Source organism: Apteryx mantelli, chromosome 2 (genome assembly GCF_036417845.1).
Source record: "Apteryx mantelli isolate bAptMan1 chromosome 2, bAptMan1.hap1, whole genome shotgun sequence".
Classification (NCBI taxonomy): Eukaryota; Metazoa; Chordata; class Aves; order Apterygiformes; family Apterygidae; genus Apteryx; species Apteryx mantelli.
This window is the reverse complement of record NC_089979.1, coordinates 135,022,842-135,047,097: the sequence shown is the minus strand read 5'-3', so window position 1 is coordinate 135,047,097 and position 24,256 is coordinate 135,022,842. Positions and strand designations below refer to the sequence as shown.

At 38.3% G+C, this 24,256-nt stretch overlaps 1 protein-coding gene across 1 annotated transcript; it reads right to left on the bottom strand.

The window, feature by feature from the left end:
* Nucleotides 1–2,997: 2,997 nt before the first annotated feature.
* Nucleotides 2,998–22,417, bottom strand: MACC1 (MET transcriptional regulator MACC1). Its single transcript, XM_067292189.1, has 5 exons — nucleotides 22,307–22,417; nucleotides 17,877–17,991; nucleotides 13,584–15,619; nucleotides 10,898–11,086; nucleotides 2,998–4,129 (listed from the first exon to the last, which is right to left on the bottom strand). Exons 1-5 carry the CDS (start codon nucleotides 22,415–22,417, stop codon nucleotides 3,914–3,916), a joined length of 2,667 nt encoding a protein of 888 aa, XP_067148290.1. The 3' UTR covers nucleotides 2,998–3,913.
* Nucleotides 22,418–24,256: the final 1,839 nt, after the last annotated feature.

Here is a 24,256-nt window from a genome sequence, read left to right as displayed (position 1 = left end):
GACTGGCGTGTTGACTAGCTGCTTACTTACATTTTACAGGAAAGTTTCATTTCCTTCCCTATTCTCCTGCTTTCCCAAAGAGCATCCGGGATCTGAAACCCTCCCCAAACCCAGCTCAGGACTGGAACATATATGAGGGAATAATTTGTCTTTTCTCTCCTGTTTTGACAGCTATTAGTTTAGAAATATGTCACTGCACTGTATCACTAAATGGCATGGAGCTGAGATGCCTCTACACTGTAATAACAGGAATGGCTTCTAATTTCAATGAAAAGAAACAGCATTTCTAGGGTGAGTGACAGCAGGACTTTCCTTATTGCTGCCCACTATTGAAAGTGCCCCAGCCAGGGGTGAGAGCAGCCAGACCAGAAGGAATACTTTCTCCAGTTTTCATCAGCAGGTGAACTGGTGAGGCAGTTGGCATGCTCACAAGTTTTTTGCTTGTTTGTTTAAAGAACTTAGATATTCAGATCTTAGATGGATGATGAAAGTTTTTTTCTACCTACATATACAAAGGGAAATGAAACGAGCTGACATAGCTCTCTTCCCCAGGCTGTGCTCACAAGAAAAATTGGGAAACCTGGAAGAGGAGGTTCATTTAAGGCTAGGACCAGGAGCTGGTATTTTTCCTTATCTCCTCCCAAGGAGCTGTTAATCTTATCCCGCTTTGCAGAAAACCAAGAATGTGTGTGTGCAGGCTCATGGGAAAGCTGTTCTCTCTTGGCAGGGTGGGAGGAAAGGAGAAAAGGTCAAGAACAGAGTGTGTTTACCAAAGCCATGTGCTCCTAGCTGTGTGTTGCTGCTGAGTGCAGCTGCTTCAACTCTCAGCTGGCATTTTGTGGTTTTAAATACTAGAGCAATAAATAAAATATGGGTTTTTAATACCTATTTTCTTTATATCCAGTGTGGGCTGCTAAAGTAAACAGACTATTGCACGAGTGCACATTTCATTCATATGAGCAGAAGCTTAGAGCAAATGTTGGGGAGTGCAATTAGCAACCAAAGTTCACAAAGACTCTAGCATACAGCACAACTACACAGACACATATAAATTCCCTTTTAAAGACATATATTTGGAGGACCGGCTGCATATTTCAAGCTAGGGAGAACACTGACTCACTAAGTCAATATTTTCTATATCTATGAGGCCAAATTCAACTCTTGTTCAAGGCAGAGACATCTTTGCTGCTGTTTCACAGCAATGAAAGGATCTGACCTTGAGACTGATGGGCACCCAGCCTCTGCTCTCCAAACACTTTTCTTCACGAATCCCTGATCACAATCCACTTTCTCAGTTTGAACTGTCCTTCAGACATGGCTTTGGGCAGCTTGTCCATCATATTGGGTAGAATCACACAGCCAGGAATGGGTAGCTTCTAGCAACATTTCCTCACTCTGACTAGTAATTCAGTCTTGTATTTTTCTGTTCTTATTACTAAGAGACTACTCTTTTTCTTTTTTTTTCAATAGTGCATGCAGTAAACATTGAGTAGTGGTAATAGAGGTGCAAAAATTGTGTAGGAGCAAAGACGTGTCTTCAGAAGCAGGAGTAAGCTGAGTTGCTCAGCTGTTGCAGCCAGAGGAAAAAGGGTAGCTTAACAGGGTTTTAAGTAAAGAGAGAATGGCCTGCCTCGCTGGAAGAAGATTTGCTGGCAAGAGAATATGGTGAAGCTGAAAGATATTTATGGGACCTGCTCAAATACAACTGCTTGTAGAAAGCCAAAAAAGTATTTCCTTGCAGTTTAATGAAGATACAGGGTCTGTAATCTGTTGCAAAATCTTTCAGGTTGTGACTCTGCTATGAGCAGGAGCTATGGTGAGAGAGAAAGCATTCTGGAGAATCTACAAAAATATTTCCCTGAGAATATGCAGTTTTTCCTTGTAAATATTATTTTTTAAAGAATTTATTTCAGTTGAATTTATAATTTTAATATTTTCTTTATAATATTAACAGTATTTTGATTTTTAATACTTTATTTAAAGTGTACTTTAAAAGGAACCAGCATGCACCTTTTTCCTTACCCAGCAGCACAACAGAGAAAGAGAACGGACATTTTCTCCCTGCAAGCAAGCAGGGAGGACGTGCTGGTCTCTGCACAAAAGTACAAGATACCAAGAGAATGTCATTGTATATTTTCTCTGAAGCTCTTCTTAAAGCTACATAGGGCAAGATATAAAATAGGTGCTAGTACTTGAAACAGAGATCTCAAATAATCTGACTCCTTTTTCTTCATCTTTTCTTGATCAGCAAATACAGTGTTTTGTGGGCTGAATTCTTCTTCCTGTTGCAAATCAGGAGCAAGTCCATTGAAGCCAGATGACTTGCATGCATGCTAATTCAGTCATGCCCTGATGCTTAAGGATCTGTTGGTGAGTGAGTTTTCCCATTACTGGAACAAGTGCTCTCTCCTCAGCCTCCTTCTCGAGCCATAAATGCTTTGGGAAACTTAATTAAATTAGAAAAGAAAGTGGGTAGGGGAAAAGAGGGGGGGAGGGAAGTATTTAAATGTTCTATTTTGTTTTAGAATCACAAAACTTTCCTCCGGAACAGAGATCAACTAACAACAGAAAACAAATGAAGCACAAGTTCTGCCCTGAAAATGCTACTATTTTATGGTAGTCCAGAAAGAATTTGGCTTTGTCTTGTCAACTAGAAGTGATGGCAGAATATCAATTTTCTTTTCAACTGGTTGTCATGAGTAGAATGGCAGCTATTTGCTGATGTTTCTCAATGAACCTTGATTAAAGATACTCAAAATGGCTTTAACCTTTTAGTTACCATTTAACTAACAATTTATTTAGAAGCTTATGTTAAAAAAATTAAAAGAAAGTTGGTTAGACTGTAACTATTATTCAGCTTGCATTCTCTGCATTTATATTTTCTAATCACAAGATTTTATTGATAAGCAGAGTTATTTTTAGAGCATACAACTAATGGGAATTAAGTATTAACTGCTGTATTAAAAAAAAGAATCTAAAATGCACCCCACTGTTAGCTTATTTTTTTTTTTGAGAAAATAGCTGCCTCTCATATTTTTCATACAATAATGTAGAAAAGAATGAACAACAGAAGTGGATATGAACTGTCTACAGTCTTTGTACCTACCAAGCCATTCTTCCCTATGTAACAATGGAGTAATAATAAGCAAGTGATCAGACAGAAGGACAATGTACCTAAAAAGGCTTACTGAATTTTCTCTGTGCAGAATCTAGACAGATTTGCTGGTGTAAAAAGAGAGACAAAACCTCTTGAGCTATCTCAGCAAACAACCGCTTTGATCATTAAATTGCCTGTTTCTGTCTTGGAGTCTCAAAAAAAAAAAAAAAATCCACCAGAAACTGTTTTGAAAGAAATGAACAGCACATCCAGATGTAAATAATGGTTTGAGTTCCTGTTTTATGAGAATATGAATTTTGTCCCAGTTGAGGACAGAAGAAATCTAAGGTTTTTTAGACTACCCTGCTCCCATTGACTTGCAGTCAAGAGCTTTTGACACCAATGAAAGTCACGGATTTAGATCTTAACGCCCCACTGGAAATGTAAACCTATGTCTCATGAGCTGAACTTGTCCATGCGTGACTCTTTTCTTAAAACCAATCTCCACCCAGAAGTCAGTGCAATCAGAAGTAGCTCCTTTTAGAAATCAGTTCATAGAATTCAAATTATTTTTGCTGGCCTCACTAGTTTAATCCCCCACTCTGTTTCTCAAAGCCCTATTCAGTAGCTATTGGCAAGGTCTGTCTCAGGCTCTCATGATCTCAGGTAGCTGCAGCTGAGGACTGTGGGGCTAGACCCAGTGTGAACTCAGGTAAAACGAATTGTGCTCTGTCCTCTTTTTGTAAGCATAACTGAAACAAAACAAAAATCGTCAGTATAGTTCCCGAGAGATTTTCCAGAAAATAACTTGGTACTCTATTCTTCTTCCTCCTTTGTGGAGAAAGCACTTGCCCTTAAAACATCCATGCAATTCACAAGAATCAAAGTTCCAGTCAACTCTCGCCAATATTTTGTTACAGGGTTTTTCATTTTGTCCAAAGCTGATTGCAGGTCTTGTAAGACATCCCTGTAACTATCTCCGTAATGGGCACCCCATGTGTAGAGAAAGTCATATGCAGGTTTCCACATCATCTGCAAAGTGAGAAACAGAAAAGTTTAGTTGCAGAAGTTGAATTATTGAGGGGAAAAAAAAAAGCTAAATCTTTGCAGTAGTAGAAAAGTCTCACAAAAGAAAAAAGAAAAAGTTTGATCCTTAACCACACTGAAATACTTTATCATATATGACATGTTCATATAAAATTTCCAGCAACCTTATACACTTTATTTCTATTAAATTCTTGAATTCTTAGCACAATAAATCATTGAAAAAACAAAATCTTCTTTCAGATGACTATCACCAAGTCTATATTATATATATATGTGTGTGTGTGTGTGTGTCAGAAAATTAACACAAAGCACAGCGGATGGATGGAAACCACTTTTTCCCCTGGTCATTTTTGTGATGCAATCACTTAACAGCAGTTTGCCTATCTGGAGTTTGATTGTACTTTTGATAGACAATATCTCACTTTGCCTCATTAATCAACATCATACTGTACCCCGACTGCATTACTGCTTATAACTTTTAAATATGCTTCTTATCTTTACAAAAGTGATTTCTGGTAACAGCAGCAGGAAGATTGGATCCATCTATAAAACCTCTGTTTAAAATAATAATAATAATGACAACAACAACCACAAGAGCAGGAGAGTCAAAAGCATTTATAATTAACTTTTTAAAATCAGGACATGTTATTGAAAACGTGTCCTATAAGAAACAAAGAAAATGAAAAAACAGGTTACCAGTACTCCTCACTTCAAATTACAGTATGTTTATTCTATGACAAACAAATACAGAGCAGATCTGTAACAGGTGTAATTTGTCAGTGATCTAGTAACTTTAATTAAACTATGACGGAAAGATTCAGATACTGAGCTGGCTTTATATCTTCCAAAGTGCTGATGTCCAGAGTAAGTTTGTTCAGTTTACAAACAAAAAAGATTGTTTTCCCAGCTGCTGCTGCTGCTGCAAATTTAACTTGGGCTATCTGCATTCTAGTTTGCTACTCCGCATCAGCAATAAAGGTTCTGCAGACTGCAGTTTAATTGGAAATTGCATGGATGACACATAAAGCCACAAAGGAACCCATGACTTTCCCAAAGGTACTGGCTTTTGCTGTATTAAGAGAAATACAATTATGCATAGTTATATAAGCATATGGAGTGATGTGTGCACATGTATATATATACACACAGAAGTGATCAGGAAGTCTCTTAATTCTAAAAGTTTTTAACATTATTTTCCTTTTTTAATGGACAAGCAGGTTTCATGATTCTGAAGGATAAATCAGGAGGAAATTGGTTATTTATTTGATTTAATCCTATTAATTTAAAAATAATACACAATATAAAGCTCTATTTCCTTGATTACTAGCAGAATCAAATAGCAGGGAAAGGTCTCTCTGCTCGTAGTTCTGAGCTTCTCTCCAGATTTGGGCTAAGAACTGTTAACTTATTCCAGGATTCACTCTACCGTAGTTTCTGTAACCATCTCCCTCAGCTTCTGTTGCCTTACCCTCTCTGACCATGGAAGAAAAAAACAAAAACAAAAAAACCCTACAACTCATCTCCCCAGCAGTGTATTTCACAGACTTATTAGTCCGGTTTCTGCCTCTGGTTTGAGCCATAAAAAGTGCCTTCACTATTACAGTGAAGTCTGTCATTTTAGCTTGCTAAAGGAGGGAAGGATATCTTCATTTACCCAGAATGAATGGTGCCAACTGCATCTACTGGCTTTAACCAGGTCTGTCTTACAAAAAGAAGAAAGAAAAGTAATTTGGTGGGGAGAGGGAGAATGATGACTTTTTTCAAACATATCCTGTCTGATAATAGGAAAAGATAAAATCAAGATTATGTAATATATTGCTGAAAATACTAGTTATTCCAACATATTTTAAATTTTAATGAAATAAAGGAGTTAACCACTGGGGCATTTATGCTGGGACCAGAAAGCTGCTTTATTCCTACTCCTACCTTCATAACCAAGGTAGCCAACAAGAGAATCTGGGATTTCCTGATACTCTAACGCTGGCTATGCCTTTTCTCCGTCTCCTGCTTCCCTTCTTCATATTTCTTCATATTTTCATATTTCTGTTGGACCAGGTTATCTGAAGTGTTTGGGGCTGCAACAGTCTATCTGGTGATCTTCACTAGTTTGTGAAAAGATGACAGTGAGTATTATAAGATGCTGTGCCTTGATTTATGCTGCAGGTCAGTTTGACACTGCACAATCAGAGATCTGGCTGAAGTATGCCTAAGATACAAATCTAGCTTTCCTCTCCTCTGGCACAACTGAATATTTTTCCTCGGGTGGTGGTGGTGGGGATAAGAAAAATAAATAAGAAGTTTTATAAAGTGGTCATCAGCAATGCATTATTAACTCAGTAGCAATCTACACGCTCATCACCCCTAACTAGCACTCCAAACCAGGCTTGCAGTGCAAGTCCTTCTCCACATCCATGTGCACTAATGCAATGGCTGACCTGAATTGTGTTTGATATCCCTGAGTTATATCAAAGCAGATTTTAGGCAAAAAATTAAATCACTGCAGCATGCTGGGAAAGTCATGTCTCAGAGCTTTGTGCCCAAGTTTTCCCTCTGCTCCCACTACCTCAGCTGAGTAGGTAAAAATGATAACTACATACTCAGTAAAGTGATTTAGAATTTACTGATGAAAAGCACTTCAAAAGCTAGGCACCAACTGCATGCATCTCAGGTTGCTTATGTGATCATTTGAGAGGAAATTTCTCCCACTAAAAAAAATATTAAGTTTAACAGTAGCAACATTTTTCAACCAGCCAAACCTCTTGATGGTAAAATAGCCTTTTTTGAGTAAAGAATTGGTTAATATTTTCAGATAACTGTCAATAATTTGTCAAAACTTATTACTCTGCTTGGTTTCCCATTTTCAGACCAACAACCATTATGAATGGGAAAGCATTTCTATTAGAAAACTGAAGGCTGCAATAAGATGCTTTTAATGAGGATTCTTTTATACTCGCTAAGTAAATATCATGATTAGCAAGCATTGTGAAATAAGTAGTCAGACTAGTGCTAACCCTGTAACAACATTGTGGGCTTGTCCACACAGGTGTGAATTTACAATATAGTAGCTACATTCACTTTGTGTCCCGTGTAGACCCTCCTGATGAACAATAACCATGAAGCACTTAATAAACAGAAGTGGATTACAATGCTTCCCATATATAGAGGTCAATCCGCCAGAGCTCTGATGAGTTTAGGGATCAGTAGAAAGCACTGAAATTCAGGAGAAAGCACTGAAATTTAGGCTTAGATTCACAGGACAGTGAGGATGCTGAGTATCCATGTGAGAAACCTGTGCTAGATACCTGGTCTGCTTTAAACTTACACCTGTGCCAACAAGCACTGCTACAAGACTCATTGGCCCATCTTGGGCCGTGAAAAATGAAATAAAAATAAAGCAAAATGCTGACTTTCAGTTTGCTTGTTGAATGTTCTCTTAAAAATAGAAAGTGCTCTAATATTGCCATTTTTATGAGGAATATGACTGCTATCTCCTAGCAGCAGCTACTGTCACTGAAAAGTGAGAAATTTTTGAAGTGGTTTATTACAAAAATAATGTAAAAGTCTCTTGAAAATAAAAGAATGGGGTGTTTGAGGCAGCAGACTGGTTATTTTGGGGGCAGAGGAGGGGAGTTCCTTCAAAGAGGCAGAGAAACGCTTTTTTTAATGCAAATAGTTCAGTTGTTTCATAGTAAGTGCTTAGTATTGATCACGTTTGTTTATATGGATGTGCATCAACAATTGACTCATGCCTTTTCATACGATGTCACTATTGACAAAGAGAGGATAAGATCATGATATAACTGAGTGTCACTTGGCACAAGATAATGATGTGCATAGTGCAACCCGTAAATAAGCTGTAATTTCTCTGTAAGATTTGGATGTCCTATCAAATTCATAGTCTCACTGGTGCCTAAATACACATGTTGCCATGCTAATGAGAAACCAGTATCACTCATCTGAAATCTTAGACACTCATTTGAAATCTTAGAGGGTATTCTTATTATCTTCTGATGAAAACATGATAACTGTTTGTATTTTCTCTGTGTGCAAGTTCAGTTACAGAAATTGAATTCTGTGTGTAACTATCATACCTTACATGAAAACTTATTTTGCAGCAGGATTGCTTAGATGACAGAACAACAATACAATCAGTTAAACTAGGAAACCTCTGTAGACTTTAAATTCTGTTCAGGGAAATCATTTTTTCGTTTTATATCAAGTTTGGGTCACACTGAGACTTCTCCCCTGCTATTCCATTAACATTACCAATTTGGGCAAATTACTAACTTGGTATGCAATAATAAATAGTAGTTGAAAGAATGGTAAACAGCACTATTCATGCAGATAGCTTTCTGTTGATCAACAGTTTTTGTGCTGGAGAAAATTGGTGGTAACAAACTGCACTTTCACAACTGAAAGCATATGGCAGAGGGTCTTTAGCAGTGCATGTTACTACACTGAATTCATAGGCAGTTTCATTTTCTATGGCCACTGGTGCAACTTACACTTTTTACAGCTCAGACCCATAAAAGCTGTGTTTCAGCTTTTTTCTGGCTTTGCTTATGTTTTTCACTTTTGTAACATAAACATCCAGTACAAAATGGGCTTCATGGAAATGCATACCTATTTAAATACAAAGTAAAAGTGTGTGTGGTGTGTACGTGTGTGTGTCAGTATAAATGGGTAAGGTATTGGAAAAAAGAGATTTCAGATTGTTTTGTTTCTGCTGTCTTTTAGCTATGGAGAAAACACTTCCAAATACCATGGAGATGAATGGAGTCACATATTGTTCAGGTATAATTAGTTCTATAATTCCTGCTTCAGAAAGCTGATATTTTATCAGACAAATGCAAAAAGCTTAATATGCAAAAGAAAAGTCTGGGAAATTAGATTAGGCACTATACAACAGGTTAAAAAAAACAAACATAATGGAAGTGAAAAACATTTGCATTCTTTTTGATTTTAGTATTTTAGAACGAGATAGCGCAAAAATAGAGCTAATAACACAGTGATTTTTCACTGAAAACAAAGTAGTAGGCTGTGGATTGATGAAGCTGAGAGTTTTATGAGAAAACATTTTAAGAAAGAAGATGCATCCAGGCACAAACAGTGCACTCAGAACAACTCTAAAAAGTACATGAAATAGCCCAAAGAGAAAAGCAAGATCAAAGGAGTAGCAAATGTTTGCAAACAGCAATGATAGACATAATTTTGCAGAAATGTGCAGAACCTTGAAAGTGAAGGTATGGTGTTTTACTCAGTTAGTCTGGAGAGGGGGAGCCATACAAAGTGAATAAAAGGTAGTGGTTCATGATCAGAACAGGAAATTCTTGATAGCCATCACAAGGCAGGTAAAACTGAGGTGAAAGCCTGAGTGGATTAGGGACACTGGAAAGGAAGATATGTCTGGCAGGGAAAAGGAGACTGGGCCATAAGGAAAGGAAAAGGAATAAGAATTTGTCTTGAGTTGTTGTGAATGTACGAATGGGAAATTGAAGTGATTCCTTTGGTAATGAAGTGTGAGAGAGAAGGAATTCAGGCTGTCATGTGCATTATCTGCAATAATTAGAGAATAGATAGTGCAGGCAGAGGAAGAGTCTAGCCTGAAGGCAAGAGCCTTCGGCAGAAAGGTCAGCTTGAGAATTCAGCAAAGCTGATAAGAGATGACGCTCAGGGAAAATCCCATCTGAGACTAGACTACTAGAAGTCCTTGACACAGAACTATGTGGGTGACAGTGGACCTACTGCATGCTTTGGTTTTAACAAAGGAAGGGTGGAGAAACTCAGGAAGCAACTCAGCCATCTGGACAGAGGTGCGCCGGGAGGATAGCCTTCAGCTCTCAGGTGCAGGTGGGTGCAGGACCACCCTAAGACTTGTGTCAAATACCCTACATTACACAGATGCCAGGGATTCCTCTGGGCATCTAAAATAGCACTAGAGATATATTTAGGTACCTAAATTGCTCCTTACATGTGTGTGCACTAAAACACATCTGAGAAGACAATTGCTTAGCTTTCATTTAGAAATTATACTTCTGTATAACCAAAGCGTTTTACGACAAATGGTAAATAGCATTAGCTACATGGCAAAAATGAAATTAAAACATGGATTTGGCCATGTTCATATAATAGGACAGAGGTGAAAATGGTGTCCAGGCCTCCAACCTCTTAATTCTCGTAAGCTAAATGGTGACAAATCTGACACAAATGCAGAATATTAAAGTGTTAATGGCAGAGGTAAACTTTCTTTCAGTGGAGAGAGCAAAAGTTGTACTAAGGGTGATTTGAAGTGGCTCACTCACAGACTGAATGGTCTTCCTCATTGTCTTTGAAATGACACCAGGTAGGAAAAAGATGGCAATAAAGGGACCAAGGGTTAATTTAAATAGAGGAAACACCCACCAAGAATGGAGCAGGTAAGATTAACATTGAGGAGGGACAGGACAATAAAAGGACTGAAAATGGCCCTTGGACAGGACTAAAGAGCTGAAGCTCAGGATGAACAGAAACTAGGGCCTCCACAGTAAATTATTTTGGTATGATAACACTGAACAACTGACCTCAAAGAAACATCTTAGATAGCTGCAAACAAAACATGATGAGAACTCCCGTGCATTGAAGACCTGACAATTTAAATAAGGAGACAGTAACTAGAGAAGGAAAGAAGGGCACACAATAAGGAAGAAGAAAAAAATCTTGGCTTCGTTCGCTCAGAGGAGCAAGCGTGCACACACAGTTACACCAGACACTTACCTCCAGAACTACCTCTCCATTTTTCCCTTGATGAGGTACTTCATAAGCCTCAATCTGCTGCTTTGTGAGTCTGGCTAGCTTCTCTGCAAGTTCCCGCCAGTATTTGCCAAGCTTGACAGCTGAAGTTAAAATGGCAGCATCCTGGGTAAGACGTGCCACTAATCCCTGGCAATCTATCTTCAGAAGTGCCTACAACAATCATATTTTTTAGGGTTCCTTCACCAATAATTACAACCAGATGAGTATAATTTGTTTTTCTAGCACTAATCTGCATTTCTAAGTGGACAGGAAGGCTTTTTGTCCATTTTGTATTCTTGAAAATATGTAACTTTGTTTATATTTTTTTTTCCTTCCCTCAGAAGGGTGTTGCTAATAATTTCATAAGAAAAATGCCCACAAGCTTAAGAAAAAAATTAAGCTGGCATTCAGCTGCTTCAGCATTCCAGTGTCACATGGATCCTGCCAAGCTCAAGGATCCTGAAGGAAAAATACTCTTCTCCAACAAAAATATTTGGGGCATGAACTTTAGCTTCTTGAAATATGACATGAAACTTAAAAATGAAACTACAGCAAATTATACTAAGGTGTAGTCCTTAGTCTACTTCTTTTCCAGAAGGTCATTAATTACATTGGCCAGCACCTTTTGATTTACTCCTTCTGCAGAACTGATAATATGCTGACCATTATGCAGAAATGCAAGCATAAAACTCCCCTCTGCCACATGAGCTTTTAAGAACAAACATATTAAAGCGGTTCCAGGAGTAAAGTGCTTTCCAGGAGTGAAATGCAGATATGTTGCATTCTCCTTTCTTATTTGCTTGGACTACAGCTAATGAGAAAATAGGGGTATTTTTTTTCCTCCCAATTAACAGAAAAAAAAAGAGTTCCACTGAAAATATTGACTTTTCGGTGAAAGTTCAAGAGCCAAAATCAGACAATTTCCTTGTTTTTCAGAAACTGATTTTTAACATCAAATATTTCTGCAGAAATCAGACATTTGTGTGACTTAACTGAAAACCATTTTTCCATAAAAATCCTCATTACAAACAGTAGAACTGTTAGTAAGATGCTTGTCTCATGTAACTAACCAGAATACTCTCAACATAGATCCCAAACCAGTAGTGCCTGTCTAAAATAAAATACTTAAGAAGTCACTCTCTTGAGAAACAGAATATAGCCTACAATACCATATCCCTGTACATTTTGGCAAAGCAGAGAGGAAGAAACTGTTCAGTTTGCTTTTGCATGACTGCTTGAGAATCAAGAACATAGGAAAGAAAAAAGAAAAAAAAATCAGTAAATTCTATCCACAAGTGACATGGGTGATACATAGCTTTAAGTCTAGCTTTACAGAAACAGAGCCCTGTATTTGTATTTGACAGTTCAAAATCATATACATCTTAAAAATGGGCCATTTGTTGGTCCAGTTATGCCCCACCTTTTACCTGTTCTGTAATGAGCTCTTCATAATGTTGTATTAAATTAAAAGCTTTAACTCCCCCCCTTCCTTTTTTCCACCAATTTTTGTACAGAGACACAATGACAGACCAAAATGTCTTCAGTTTCTTCATTCTACTTCATTCTTGTTCAGTTTTATTTCACTCAGTTTAACGCGTTTCTTAAGAACTTTGTAAGTGGCCACTGCTGCCAAATTTTTCTGAGCTCCTTTGGCTAAAATTGCTCTCAGCACTTCAAAGAACATAGACTGCTTACGAGAAAGAAACCCTACTAATGTCTGCAATGCAGGGGTAGCCAAAAGGCTTTAAAAATAAAATGCTACAATGTGAATTTTTCAATCATTTTTGTAATACATTCACTGTACCTTTCTACGAGCAACTTCTCATCTGTCTCTAAATAGGCTGATATACTTTTCAGTCAGAGCCAAAGACAGTATTGAATAATCTTGAATTCCAAATTAATTTGCATGCAGATTCACATGTAAATTTGTAGAAGAACATTATAAAATATGATGGTTAACAATGCAACCTATCACCTGGCAGTGTTTAGAATAAACACAATTTTTAATTCCCATGTCACACTATTGAGTCATGTAGAAGCTGTTTAATGGTTTCCAAATCAGCCCCATGAAAACTGTACCAAAATTTTTGCAATATCTTTTTTCGATGGCAACGGCACTGACCATGAAGTTGTCACTTATGGATAGAAAGTGTTGTCTTCAATAAACAGCTCAGATTTTCCTTCTTTTAAATATAGAAAGCAGTCTTAGATGTACAATTTATAGTAGAGAGCATAGTCAAATAATGGTGCTCCACACTATGAGGTTAACTAGTTCAAATTGGGATTGTGAATTGCTCGGGGAAGCCACACTTGCCACAATCATGGCAACTGTTTCAATCATGACTCTACGTACACACACACACACACACACACACACACACACACACATGTATATCAAAACTCAAAAAAAATCTACCAAATGAGCAAGGTTCCCAGAACTTTTAAGAATGCTGCTTAGAATGAATTGATTTAAGTATTATTTTTTCAAAGAGACTCTGGATGTATTTTTCATCTATATGTGTCTACAACTTCCAGTAATACATTCACATTTGTAAACATTCCTACAAAGATAAAGGACCATATTTTGTTGCTCAGACATTACTACTGAGTAGTTTAAGATTCTTGGCAATGCATTCCCAATAACAAAGTTAATTTGTGCAATACTTACAACAACGAGCTCATAAAGAAATAGTCTTTTCTTTTTGTTTGCATGGCAGTCTTCCTTCAGCCTCTTCACAACATGTGCAACTCTTTCTGATTCCTTATCAACATATGCCTCATTAAAGTCATCCCATGACATATGTGAATATCCTAGCACTTCAGCCAAAGCTCTCCAATCATAAACACTCTCGGATACTGTAGATAAGACTACTGAGTAGATGTAAGTCAGTTTTTTAAATGGCAGTGCAATTTGTTCAACAAGATTCCTGGTTGGTAGCTCACTATCAGCAATATCCATAGCTTGTTCTTTGAAAATCACTTTTACATTTTTGCAATGTACAAGACCAACCTTTCTTCTGAGAACTCCTACGTACCATTCTTTTATTTTAGTCTGCCCAATGGCTTTTATTTTATCTTCACCAAGAAGTCCTATTGTGTCCCCTTTAAAATATTCTAGCAAATAGTCAATCTTACTTTGACGTAACACAGTTTTCAAAGCCACTCCGTAGGTGTTAATGTTTAAACATTTATCTTGAAACTTTGGATATTTAACTGTTGGTATTAATAGCAAAGGTGCAGACTTGATTTCTTTGCGTTTTTGTAAGCGCTTTGGCCTACTGACAATTCCACTTAATTTTGGAGCTGGATCAGGAGTCGTAACACAGAACTGCATCACTGGGCTACTTTTTAAGTCTTTAAGCTGAACGAGGAAAACAAAGAAATGCATCTCCCTGGATCCTACCATGGAAAACAGGAATTGTTGGTGGACCATTTCACCAGTTTTCAGCTCTTCTTCTTTAATATTTCTGCTTTCATTTTCTATCTTCACTTCAAAATCTGGATCACAGGATATCAAAGAAACGTTTAGATCTTGTAGCTTTTCAAGCAGAAATGTGTGCTTTCCCCACAGCTGAAACACAACAGGGGGCATATTTTTCCCCCCCTTTTTAATATCACAAATTGTAAGTTTTCTTGGAATGTAGTTATGACCAAAGACTATAAAAACTGCTGTAAAAGATGGGTGAATATATTTGGGACCATAAATTCCAACTGAGACAGTTCTATGAACGTAGTCCCAGACATTAGTGGCTGGAGGTTGAATTTTGTTTGCTTGTACTGCAATCACTGTATACATCACGTGACTTAGGTCTGTTAGCTTCGCTTGTATGGTATCTTGATAAAAGTAGCAGTTCTGTAACTTCTTAAAAGGCCCTTCTTTACTGAGACCATAAAAGCACGCAATATCAGTCATAACTTGGCTGAGAGGATCGTTCTTCACTTTAGCTGCAACTTTCACTTCTAGGATAATGGCTTCCCTTGTGTTGAGGTTGCTTAGTGTAAGTTCTATTAGAGGACTTACAGTGCTACACAGTTCACTGTTAAGTGATAATGGAGGGTTAAGGATAGCCTTTAAACCAACCTCTTGGAATTCTCCAGGTAATACGTGGCCCATAGGGATGTGAACATTGATATCAGAGTCGGGTAGTTGTACTGATCCCCCTTCATGATTCAGTTTACAAACTATATGAATATCTGTAGCTTGTGTTTGCGCCCATCCAGGACTATGGCTCATTGCTTCTAAATCTAGACAAGACCGGGTCAACTGTCGGTGGCTCAGCCAAGCCATCTTGTAGGCTTCACGGTCATTTTGAAGCCATGCTGCATCTGAAGCTACAGTTTTTTGAGGTGCTGTCTTGTGAGGATTAAGTCTTTGGTTATCAATAATATCCAGGAAGTCAGAGACACTCTTGGATCGTCCAGATCTTGCTGAAGTCTTTCTCAGAAGGCAATCAATATCTAGCTCATCACCTGAGGAAGCCAAAGAGTCCCTGTTGCTAGAAACTCTGGAGAACAAACAGGGTTTGTCTTTTAGGACAGAAAGGTATTTATTATTTTCATTTCTATTTGAAGCAGCTATGTCATGTATGAAAGGATTGGATGCTGACAGTTCGTTCCAGAAAGGGTTAGTCTTGGAAACAGCATGGACATGTTTGAATACATCAGAACAGTCAATATTCAAATCCAATTTACTTTCACTGTCATCTGTTTAAAAGAGAAAACAGAAGTATTTCCTAAAGCTTTTTTTTTTTTTTTTTGGTTAAGCTGAGGACAATGAGACATCCCATTCCATTCACTTCCAGGTGAAACACTGTTAAACTGAATAACTGGTGACTAAATTTAACCTACTAAAATGAGCATAGTTCAAGTTGTTTACAAACACACTTATTAACTTCTCCTTCAAGTTTTTAAAGAGTATCAATATTCACTTCTAAGTAGCATTTAAGAATTTACATTAAAGAGTTTTAACAAATGAGTCTTAAAAAATATAAAGCATCTTCTACAAGGTGCTGATCATTATTAATTCCTATGACTATTAATGGGCTTTGAGTATGCTAAGGTCCCATAAGGTTTAAACCCTTACATTACGGTAATCTCTGGCCTCTTACGAAAGACATATTTTTGATATGTCTTGATAACATTTTTGATTAGTGACTACATCTGTGCAAAGATTAAACAACAACTGTTTAGATTTTTCAGCACTGTAAACTCTGTAGCCAGTAAGGTAGATGTATTATTCAGGGTTCCTTTTCATGCTAGTGCGCATGCATTTAATTGATGACAGCACTCTTAACAATTTATGTCAATTTATGAGTGGAATTTGTTATACCAACTTCCGATTTAAAAGTCTGATTGGTATAGCTAATGAATTCTTGTACTGTTTGAAATTCAGAAAGAAATGTTCTTGAGTCTTCTGGTTTTCCTGAGATTGCTTTTTAACAGCCAAATAGGAGTGCATAAGAGATATTTAACTATGCTTTCTAATCAAAGTACTGACTATTAACAGTAATGCCTATTTGCTGTGAATACAAGATGGCCTTTGGAAAGCTTCATTCATATTTTATATTAATAACTGTTTGCAAAACCTGGTTTAGAGGTTGATTTTAAGACTCTTAATTCCTGCATTGAACAGCAAGCCTGCAACTTTTTATCTTAAGAGTTTCTATCACTTCAGTTTGATGTTATTTTTATACATAGAGGTTTACATCCTTGTAAAGGATTTTGATTTTAGAGGGGAAATTCAGCACTTCTATTTTTTCAGCATACCTGTATCTTCATTATTATCCTTCCCATAGTAACTTCCATCTCCAAGGTTACTAATTATTACTCAGTCACAAGAATGACTGTGCATTCAGCCAAAAAAATTCAAATCATTTTGTACATTTTTAATTTCCAATTTGTCACGAATTGTGACCTAGAGCCAAAACCGTGAAGTTTTTTCACAGTTCCAGAAAAATTCCAGTTTGGAAGAACCCAAGTGGAATTTATCAGCTTCCCAGCCGCCCATCTGGAAGGCTCTGGAGACGTCTCGACAAGAACCTTCCAGGTCAGCTGCCAGAGAGGAACAGAGCCCGGGCACCCAGCCCTCTGCCTTTCTGGCAGCTGGGCTTGGCCAAATGCCTGGCAGACAGGGCTGGGTTGCTCAAGCTCCAACTGAAAAGGGCCACAGTTTCTGCCTGCAGGCCAAAAAACCTTCTCTACACTGTGCTGCTTTAAGTTTCCCAGCAGAAAAGGAGAATCATTTTTATTTATTAAAATAAATATTAAAAATAAATTAATCCAAAAAGTGTTAGACTATTTTTCTGAAGGACATATTTCTTTGGGAAAAAGAACCTGAAGCAAAAATTCTAGCAGAGTCATTAGACTGGACTCTTTGTCATGTCGGCTTCCAGCACAGGTAACAGTGGGTTGCAGTAGGTTAGTAAAGAAATAATTGCCGCTGTCCGACTTGCACAGCAAGTGCCAGGCCTGCCGTTACTCACATCTGCTACTGTACAAAAGCTAAGAGAATGTCTACCTTGCGAAGAGGAACATTTGCTTAATTTGAGGGTTAAAATAGCAATGAAGTTAATGTAACTTTGATTTTAGCTTTAGTAGCTTGGCTAAGAACTCCCTCTTCCCCCCTTCCCAATCCCCTATAAATGTACCCTAAGTAGCATTTCTTTCATGTAAGGTTAATGGTTGCAGCTTTTCCTCCCTCTCCCCTAGCCCGTATTTGCTCTGGCAGGGGACAAGGGTGTTCTTTATGTCACTCCTAGGTCACCTTGTGACAGCCCCCTTGCACTCCAACACCGGGGGCATCATAGATGTCCCCAGGGACTAGTGCAAAACAAGCAATACAAAAGAACTGCTTATGCAGTGGTTTACAGAATAGCTGTAGCTCTTGTGCTACTGAGAGTTCTACGTAAGTACAGACTTTAAGTGGAAATCCTGAGTAAATAAAATAGTAGAACAGGCATACTGTAGCTGGATGAAGGTGTTTGGTCATCCATGTCAATCAAAGTCCCTTCTGATCTGCTCCGTGGAATCTCTCCAGCATGTAGGGAAGCTACTTCACTACTGGAAATATTTTCCTCCTAGGAAACAGTTAAGGTGCAGTATATTAGTCAATATGCAGTTTGAAAAAGGGGAAGCTGGAAAGATAACCGAGCTTTGTTTCTGTGATGTGACACAAATGAAAAACCTTACAAGTGAAGTTGTGGTTTATGAGTAAATTTATGGAATCTGCCCAAGAGCATCATAGTCCACAGTGAGCCTTACTATCTAGTTTGCAGCAAAAACACCAGGTGCTTCAGCACGAGTACAATACAGTAACCCAGTGAAGTCCAGTAAGTCATAGTTAAGTGTATTGCAACTGGAACTGAGACAATTGTACAATAACTTCCATTCATAGTATCTTGAATGAAAACACAGGTTTTTAATAAATATCCTAATTCCTGTTTTGAGATAAGATTGAATAGAAACATTAAAGAGGAAGATCTAAATCTGTTCCTTCCTCTGCCAACTGAAAATATTTTTAACCCTTTCTACTATATTATTCTTTGTATTCTCTTCCCTGAGTGAACATCAGGTCAGATTTTCCTTTTGGTCCTTACAAGCATAATTTAAGACTACCCTTCTACAAGACCCATGCCAGCACAGCAACAGCCCAAGAAAGGACATTTGGATCTCTCCACTTCCTTATTCCAGCTACAATAAAATCACTTTGTTCTTTAACACAGTCTGCACATGGGCTGGTGCACGAGAACTGTAAACCAGGTGCTACGGTTGAAAGAAACAGAGCCAGGAGCAAACCCATTGCAATGGCAAAGCAAGAGTCTCAGGGTACCCCTGCCTACTGCTGCTTCTTGCTGTCCGGGAAAAGGAGTTGCAGGTCCACACAGCTTGGAAGGAGCATTGGATGTCCTAAGTGCCAAAGTCACTGTGTCCCAGCAGCAGAAGCTGGAGCAAGTGCAATCTTCTAGACTTCTCTGCACAGAAAAGCTCATTAATCTGTGCTATAAACCAAGAGATCATTTACTAACTCTCACTAAATGCTCTGACTGGTCCTGTATGTAGTGGGGTGTAAACGATGAGGGGCAAAAAATAGATATATTAACAGATATGGGGGGGGGGGAGGTTTGAGGGCCCATCCATGGATTACAATAGTCAGCTTTGTTCACGGGACTGATGTATTGCTGTGTGCCATTTCTGCAGCTGCAATTGCAACCTAAGCAGATCTCTCTATCATGATTAAAACAAAACAGATGAATCAGGCCTGTTTTTGCTGTATCCATAAGAAAAAGGAATTTTCAGAATTCTAATAGGTGAGTTATGGAAAAAAAGGAAGGCATACCTTATATCAAAGCATTACTGAATGAGAAACCGGAAACTGGCTGACTCAGTTTCCATTACACACAAGGCGATGGTTTAATATATAGATTTCCCCCCCACCCACCCCCATTTGCAAGTGTTAGTTAGGACTTTTTGCTCGTACCACTGTATGTTACCTTCAGCTAATGGCAATCTGTTCACATGCTGATCTGCACACAGGCAGGGAAGCAAGACTGGCGCTAGGCCTGACAATTACCCAGCACCTCTACTGCCACAGTGCAGCAAGGACTTTCAGGTTCCTCTACCATAGCTGAAATTAAAAACTAATAGATGTATTCAGAGCATGACTATTGATGAATGACGGAAGCATTCATCAACAGGTATAATATCTTTGACTTCAGTGGAACTAATCCTTATCTAAGTGAAGGAAGAACTAAAATTTTGTCTCAAATGTGTGCTGGAGTTTAGATCTATTCATCTTGTGTTTGGACTTATTTCTGAGACTGTCATCTGCATAGAGGGTTTTTGTTTGTATTTTGAAGTATCATCTAAAGTTAGCTACGCAGGCTGTCTGCATTTATATACATTATTATAAGACAAGGAAAGACACTAAACTGATTTCAGCTCCATTAAAAAAACATCTAGACTTTGGGACCATCTCTCAGGGCTATGAACAAGAGATTTTGACACTAGAGTCCACAATTCTCAAAACTACAAAGAATTTATTTCAGCTGTGGGTAGCAAGATACATGCAAGTCACATAATTATCATTATTCTCATACTGTGTATTTTTTATTCCTCCTCCACTTGAATTCCAAAATGATTTGTGTTCTCTAAGAAGCACTTCTACCAGAAATCTCAGATTTTGGCCTTAAAAGTCCTGATTCCAGATGATAGTGAAAGTTAGCCTCCAGCAGTTCTTGGGTTCTTTTATTAATGTCTCACCAGAATCAAACTGGATTGTAAAATGCTTCTTTAATCACAAAGCTGTAATTTCAAGATCTGCCATTCCACACCCATATAAAAGTAAAACACTTCTTTCTAATAATAAAACACAGCATCTTTGATAATGTGTATGTATTCCTTTCAAATAATTAAGTTTTGTTGTGTTGCTGCATCTCAAAGTGTTGCTAAAACAGAATACATCATATAAACATGCAAAATTCTTAGCTCAGGCTTCCATTTCAGGTATTGTGGATGCTTTAACTAATGTAAGATTATTTACAGTTTAATTCTCAATAAGCATACAAAAAGATCTGCATGGGATTCTCACTCGGACCATGCAAGTCCTCCTTTTAAAATATTAGCACATTCATTGCCAACACTGATGTCTGACTGATGATTTATTCATCAATTGATAGATTAATCTAAGAATGGTTCTTTTATATAGAAAAAAATAAGACAAAAATAAAACCAAAGCACAAGTATTTCAATGGATATATTAAGTCAGAGGCAGTAAGTGAGGATGAGAAAACAGTGCAAGAGCACAGGTAGATGCACACGGGATAAAATAGGAAACCAGATTCAGGGGTGGGGGGGAGCGAGCGGGCGAAAGAGCGAGCGAAAGAAACTCTGTACACAGTGGGAGTATATTGACAGAGACATGACAACAACATTGAATACAAAAGTTTTATAAATGCTAAGAAACTCTGCAAATAAAATAAGCCATTTCCTAAAAATTCCCTTTGAGAACTCCTTAAAACCTTCACCACTAGTCTGGCACAAAGACAGAAAAGGCAGGTAGTGAAAAGGAAGAACACTTTCAAAAATAAGGCCCCTCTCTCTCAAGAAAGCATTCCTTGATATGAGAGCATGTTGAGGGAGCCCCAGTGATTCAAGCATGTCTACAGGTCAGCCAGGAAGAGGAAGAGAGAAAGGAGAGATGGAAATGTTCCTGTACAGAAGATGACCACATTTGGTCACAACAATAAGGGGTGGGAAGTGCTGGGGATGAGCTGCAGGTATGCCATCATGTGCCAGGCCATGTGCCTCCTGAAGGAATCTGCATGATGTGACACAGGAGCTGGGTCCCCTCCCTTTCTCCTGGTCTTCAGCCTTGGTGCTGGGAATGTGTAAATCCCCAGGCCTTTGTATAAGGCTGGGAAACTAAGAAAACCTAATGCTCCCCATTCCCCATGGGGAAAAGCTGCAATAAAATAGCATCCCAGCCAAGACTTTTGATAGGACAGCCCTACTGAGCAGGGACTTACGTGGACAGTCTGCAAGTATGATCATCCCCAATAAAGGAGAGATGAATGCATACGGTATATAAAGCCATACTGATCAGGAACAAAGGGGAAGGCATGAAACTCTCTTGCTGCAAAAAGAGGAAGTCATGCATAGGAGAAAATAGGAGCTAAACTTTTCATTTGTTGTAGCTACTGAGCAAGATGTAAACTGACAAATGCTTAATGGTGCAAAGCATAATTTGACCGATAGCATGTCAGCTCCCAGTGAAAACTGAGCAGGAAATGAAGAGGCTGGAAAGAGATCAGACATAGAGTGATCAGTGAGTGACTGCTGAGAGATGTGGCATTTTTCTGTGTGAGGGCAAGAGGTATTTTGCTAGGTGCTATCTGCTGTTAAAGCCTGGAGTCCATTGTTTGACCCATAAGATTCAGGGGTGGGGGGGCAGCGGAAATCAGGACTCAGATTGCTTCTGGCAGGCATGTTGCAACAGTGTTTGATCAGATGAAAAAAAAATGCATTAAGGGAGGGGAACATCTCAGGTAGAAAGTTCAAAGCTTCAGAGAACTCAGGAGACAGATTTGCTGCAAATAGCAATTTTGCTGCATGTGATGCCTCTAGAAATCTCTTCCAGTCCTTTTAAAACTGAAGTTAAAACTGAAGTGCACTGCTTTTTCCAGAGTCTCTACCAAAGAAAACACGTCCTGCTGTACTTAAAATAGTGGTGAGGAAGGAGGAGAGAAAGAAAAAAAAAAAGAAAAAAAGCCCAAAAGCAAACACTTCCCCACTGCCTCTGCCCTCAAAAATGAGAGGGAACTCATTCCTTTGTGGTTTTGAATTATCAGCATCCCAGAACAGGACACTAGCATTTGCCTTTCATCCAACTTTAACCTTGCTTGGCCTTCTTTCAAAAGCAGGTTTGTTAACAGCAGAGCTCTCCTGCAGCAGCATCTCCCCATGTACTGCTGCATGTACCAGACATGGATCATGCTGCTCACCCATCGCATTATTCACAACAATTCCCACCCTTTGTATCCAGAGAACGAAACTTAGATATTTGCAGAGACAAGATATGCAACACAAGCAGATGATGGAGATGTACTTGGGTCCTCAGGCTCACTTTTAGCTTTGGTGGGGAAAGATGACTTGCTAGTTATATAGGTTTGGTTATTAAACTTCATAAATTCCCCATTACTTCTGAAAATGTCAGCAAGGAGATGTAACACAAAAGCATTAAGATCTATCCATCAAGATGTTAAATACAGTGTTCTTGGCCTGACCATGACCATGGTTTAAACCAATTCTATTAAATACAGAGAAGAGAGGAAAAAAAACCCTACACGTCAGTAGATCTAAAACACTGTCTGTTCTCAGCAAATGAACATGCTCCTAACTAAACATTAGTTACACTAATGCATCACCTTTTAACAGCCCCATGGCACTTGTGGCCTGGAACAGCTCTACACAGAATCTAGCTCAGAGTTTGGGTACAGGTGGTTGGACATGAGTTTACTAGTCTTTGGTTACAGGGCTGAACTGTCATGCTGTAGCAAGTGGCAGTATGTGATAGCAAAGAAAACCTTCAGTTGGAGTGATAAAGTCTTTGACTTATTCTCCTAGCCAGGTGCATGCGAGGCATTTAAGGAATTGCAGTTGCTGCTTTGAACTGAGACAGAAATGGCTTTTAATCTTCAAGCTGGAGAGATCTGAACCCTCTGTTACCTACCTTACCAATACTCAGCAGCAACTTCAGTGCTTTAGTGTGACCCTGTTATATGTCACTTTACTTATGATGACAGCAAAGCACCTCAAATGGATATTTCTACTACTTTATTCAATTGTTTAATAGTTGATGAGCTTGACACCTACGTTTTCCAAAGTTCTGAAAATTTAACAGCCAGCGAGAATCAGAGCCATTCATGCTTCCCAAAACCAGGGTTTTACGCTTTCTGCAGGCTGAACATATGCCTACCCTGCTGCTTGTAGCCTGTGTAGCTGCTTGCAATACCTAATTTGAGCTAGTTTTGAAGGTTATAGCTAGTAGTCTCAGCACAGCAAAAGCGGAACTGGAAGTGGGTCATCCTCTCAGTAGATTTCCACAACTTCACAGGTGGATTTTGTAACCTCCACTCAGCTTTGCAGTACCCAGAAGTTCCCAAGCTGGCTGCTTTACGGTCAGTTTGGTGAATACTATGCAAGCAAAATGACTATACCATAGACACACTCCCTGCAAAGCAAGTATCCTTCCCTTCATTCTATGGGTCCACACTTCTAAAACTGCTTTTGTAAGCATAAGGGTTAGGGTATTTATTTTCAATTATAAACTTTACATTTTGGAATATTGCTATGCAGAGGCCTCAAGAAGGTGTAGTTAAGTTTTGATGTTATCTTTCAGGTTTCAACTACAACTCTGAAATACTCCATGGTTTCTCTTTGATGTTAGAGAAAGAAATACATTGCCTTCTAAACAGTTAGATAGTAATGTAAATAAAGAACTGGAAATGGAAAGCAAAAATGATAAAAACAAATATTAAACATTAATAACACAAATTGAGTCCCTTTAATTTGTTACTTGCTGGGCAGAGCAACAAACTTTGCAAGTTTATCACTTAATTTAATTCTTGTACAATCTCATTTGCTGATCACCTCTACAAAGCCTTTAAAACACAATAATACTTAAAAGTCACAATGGTACTTTCACATGCTTTTATCTAAATATTCATACTTTGGAAGCACAGCCAGTTTCTTTACTTTTTGAGGTCTTATGAAAACATTTTTGGTTCCTTCTCAGTGAAGAAAATACTATAAGTTCCTACTGACTCTGATCCCAGAGTTATCCCC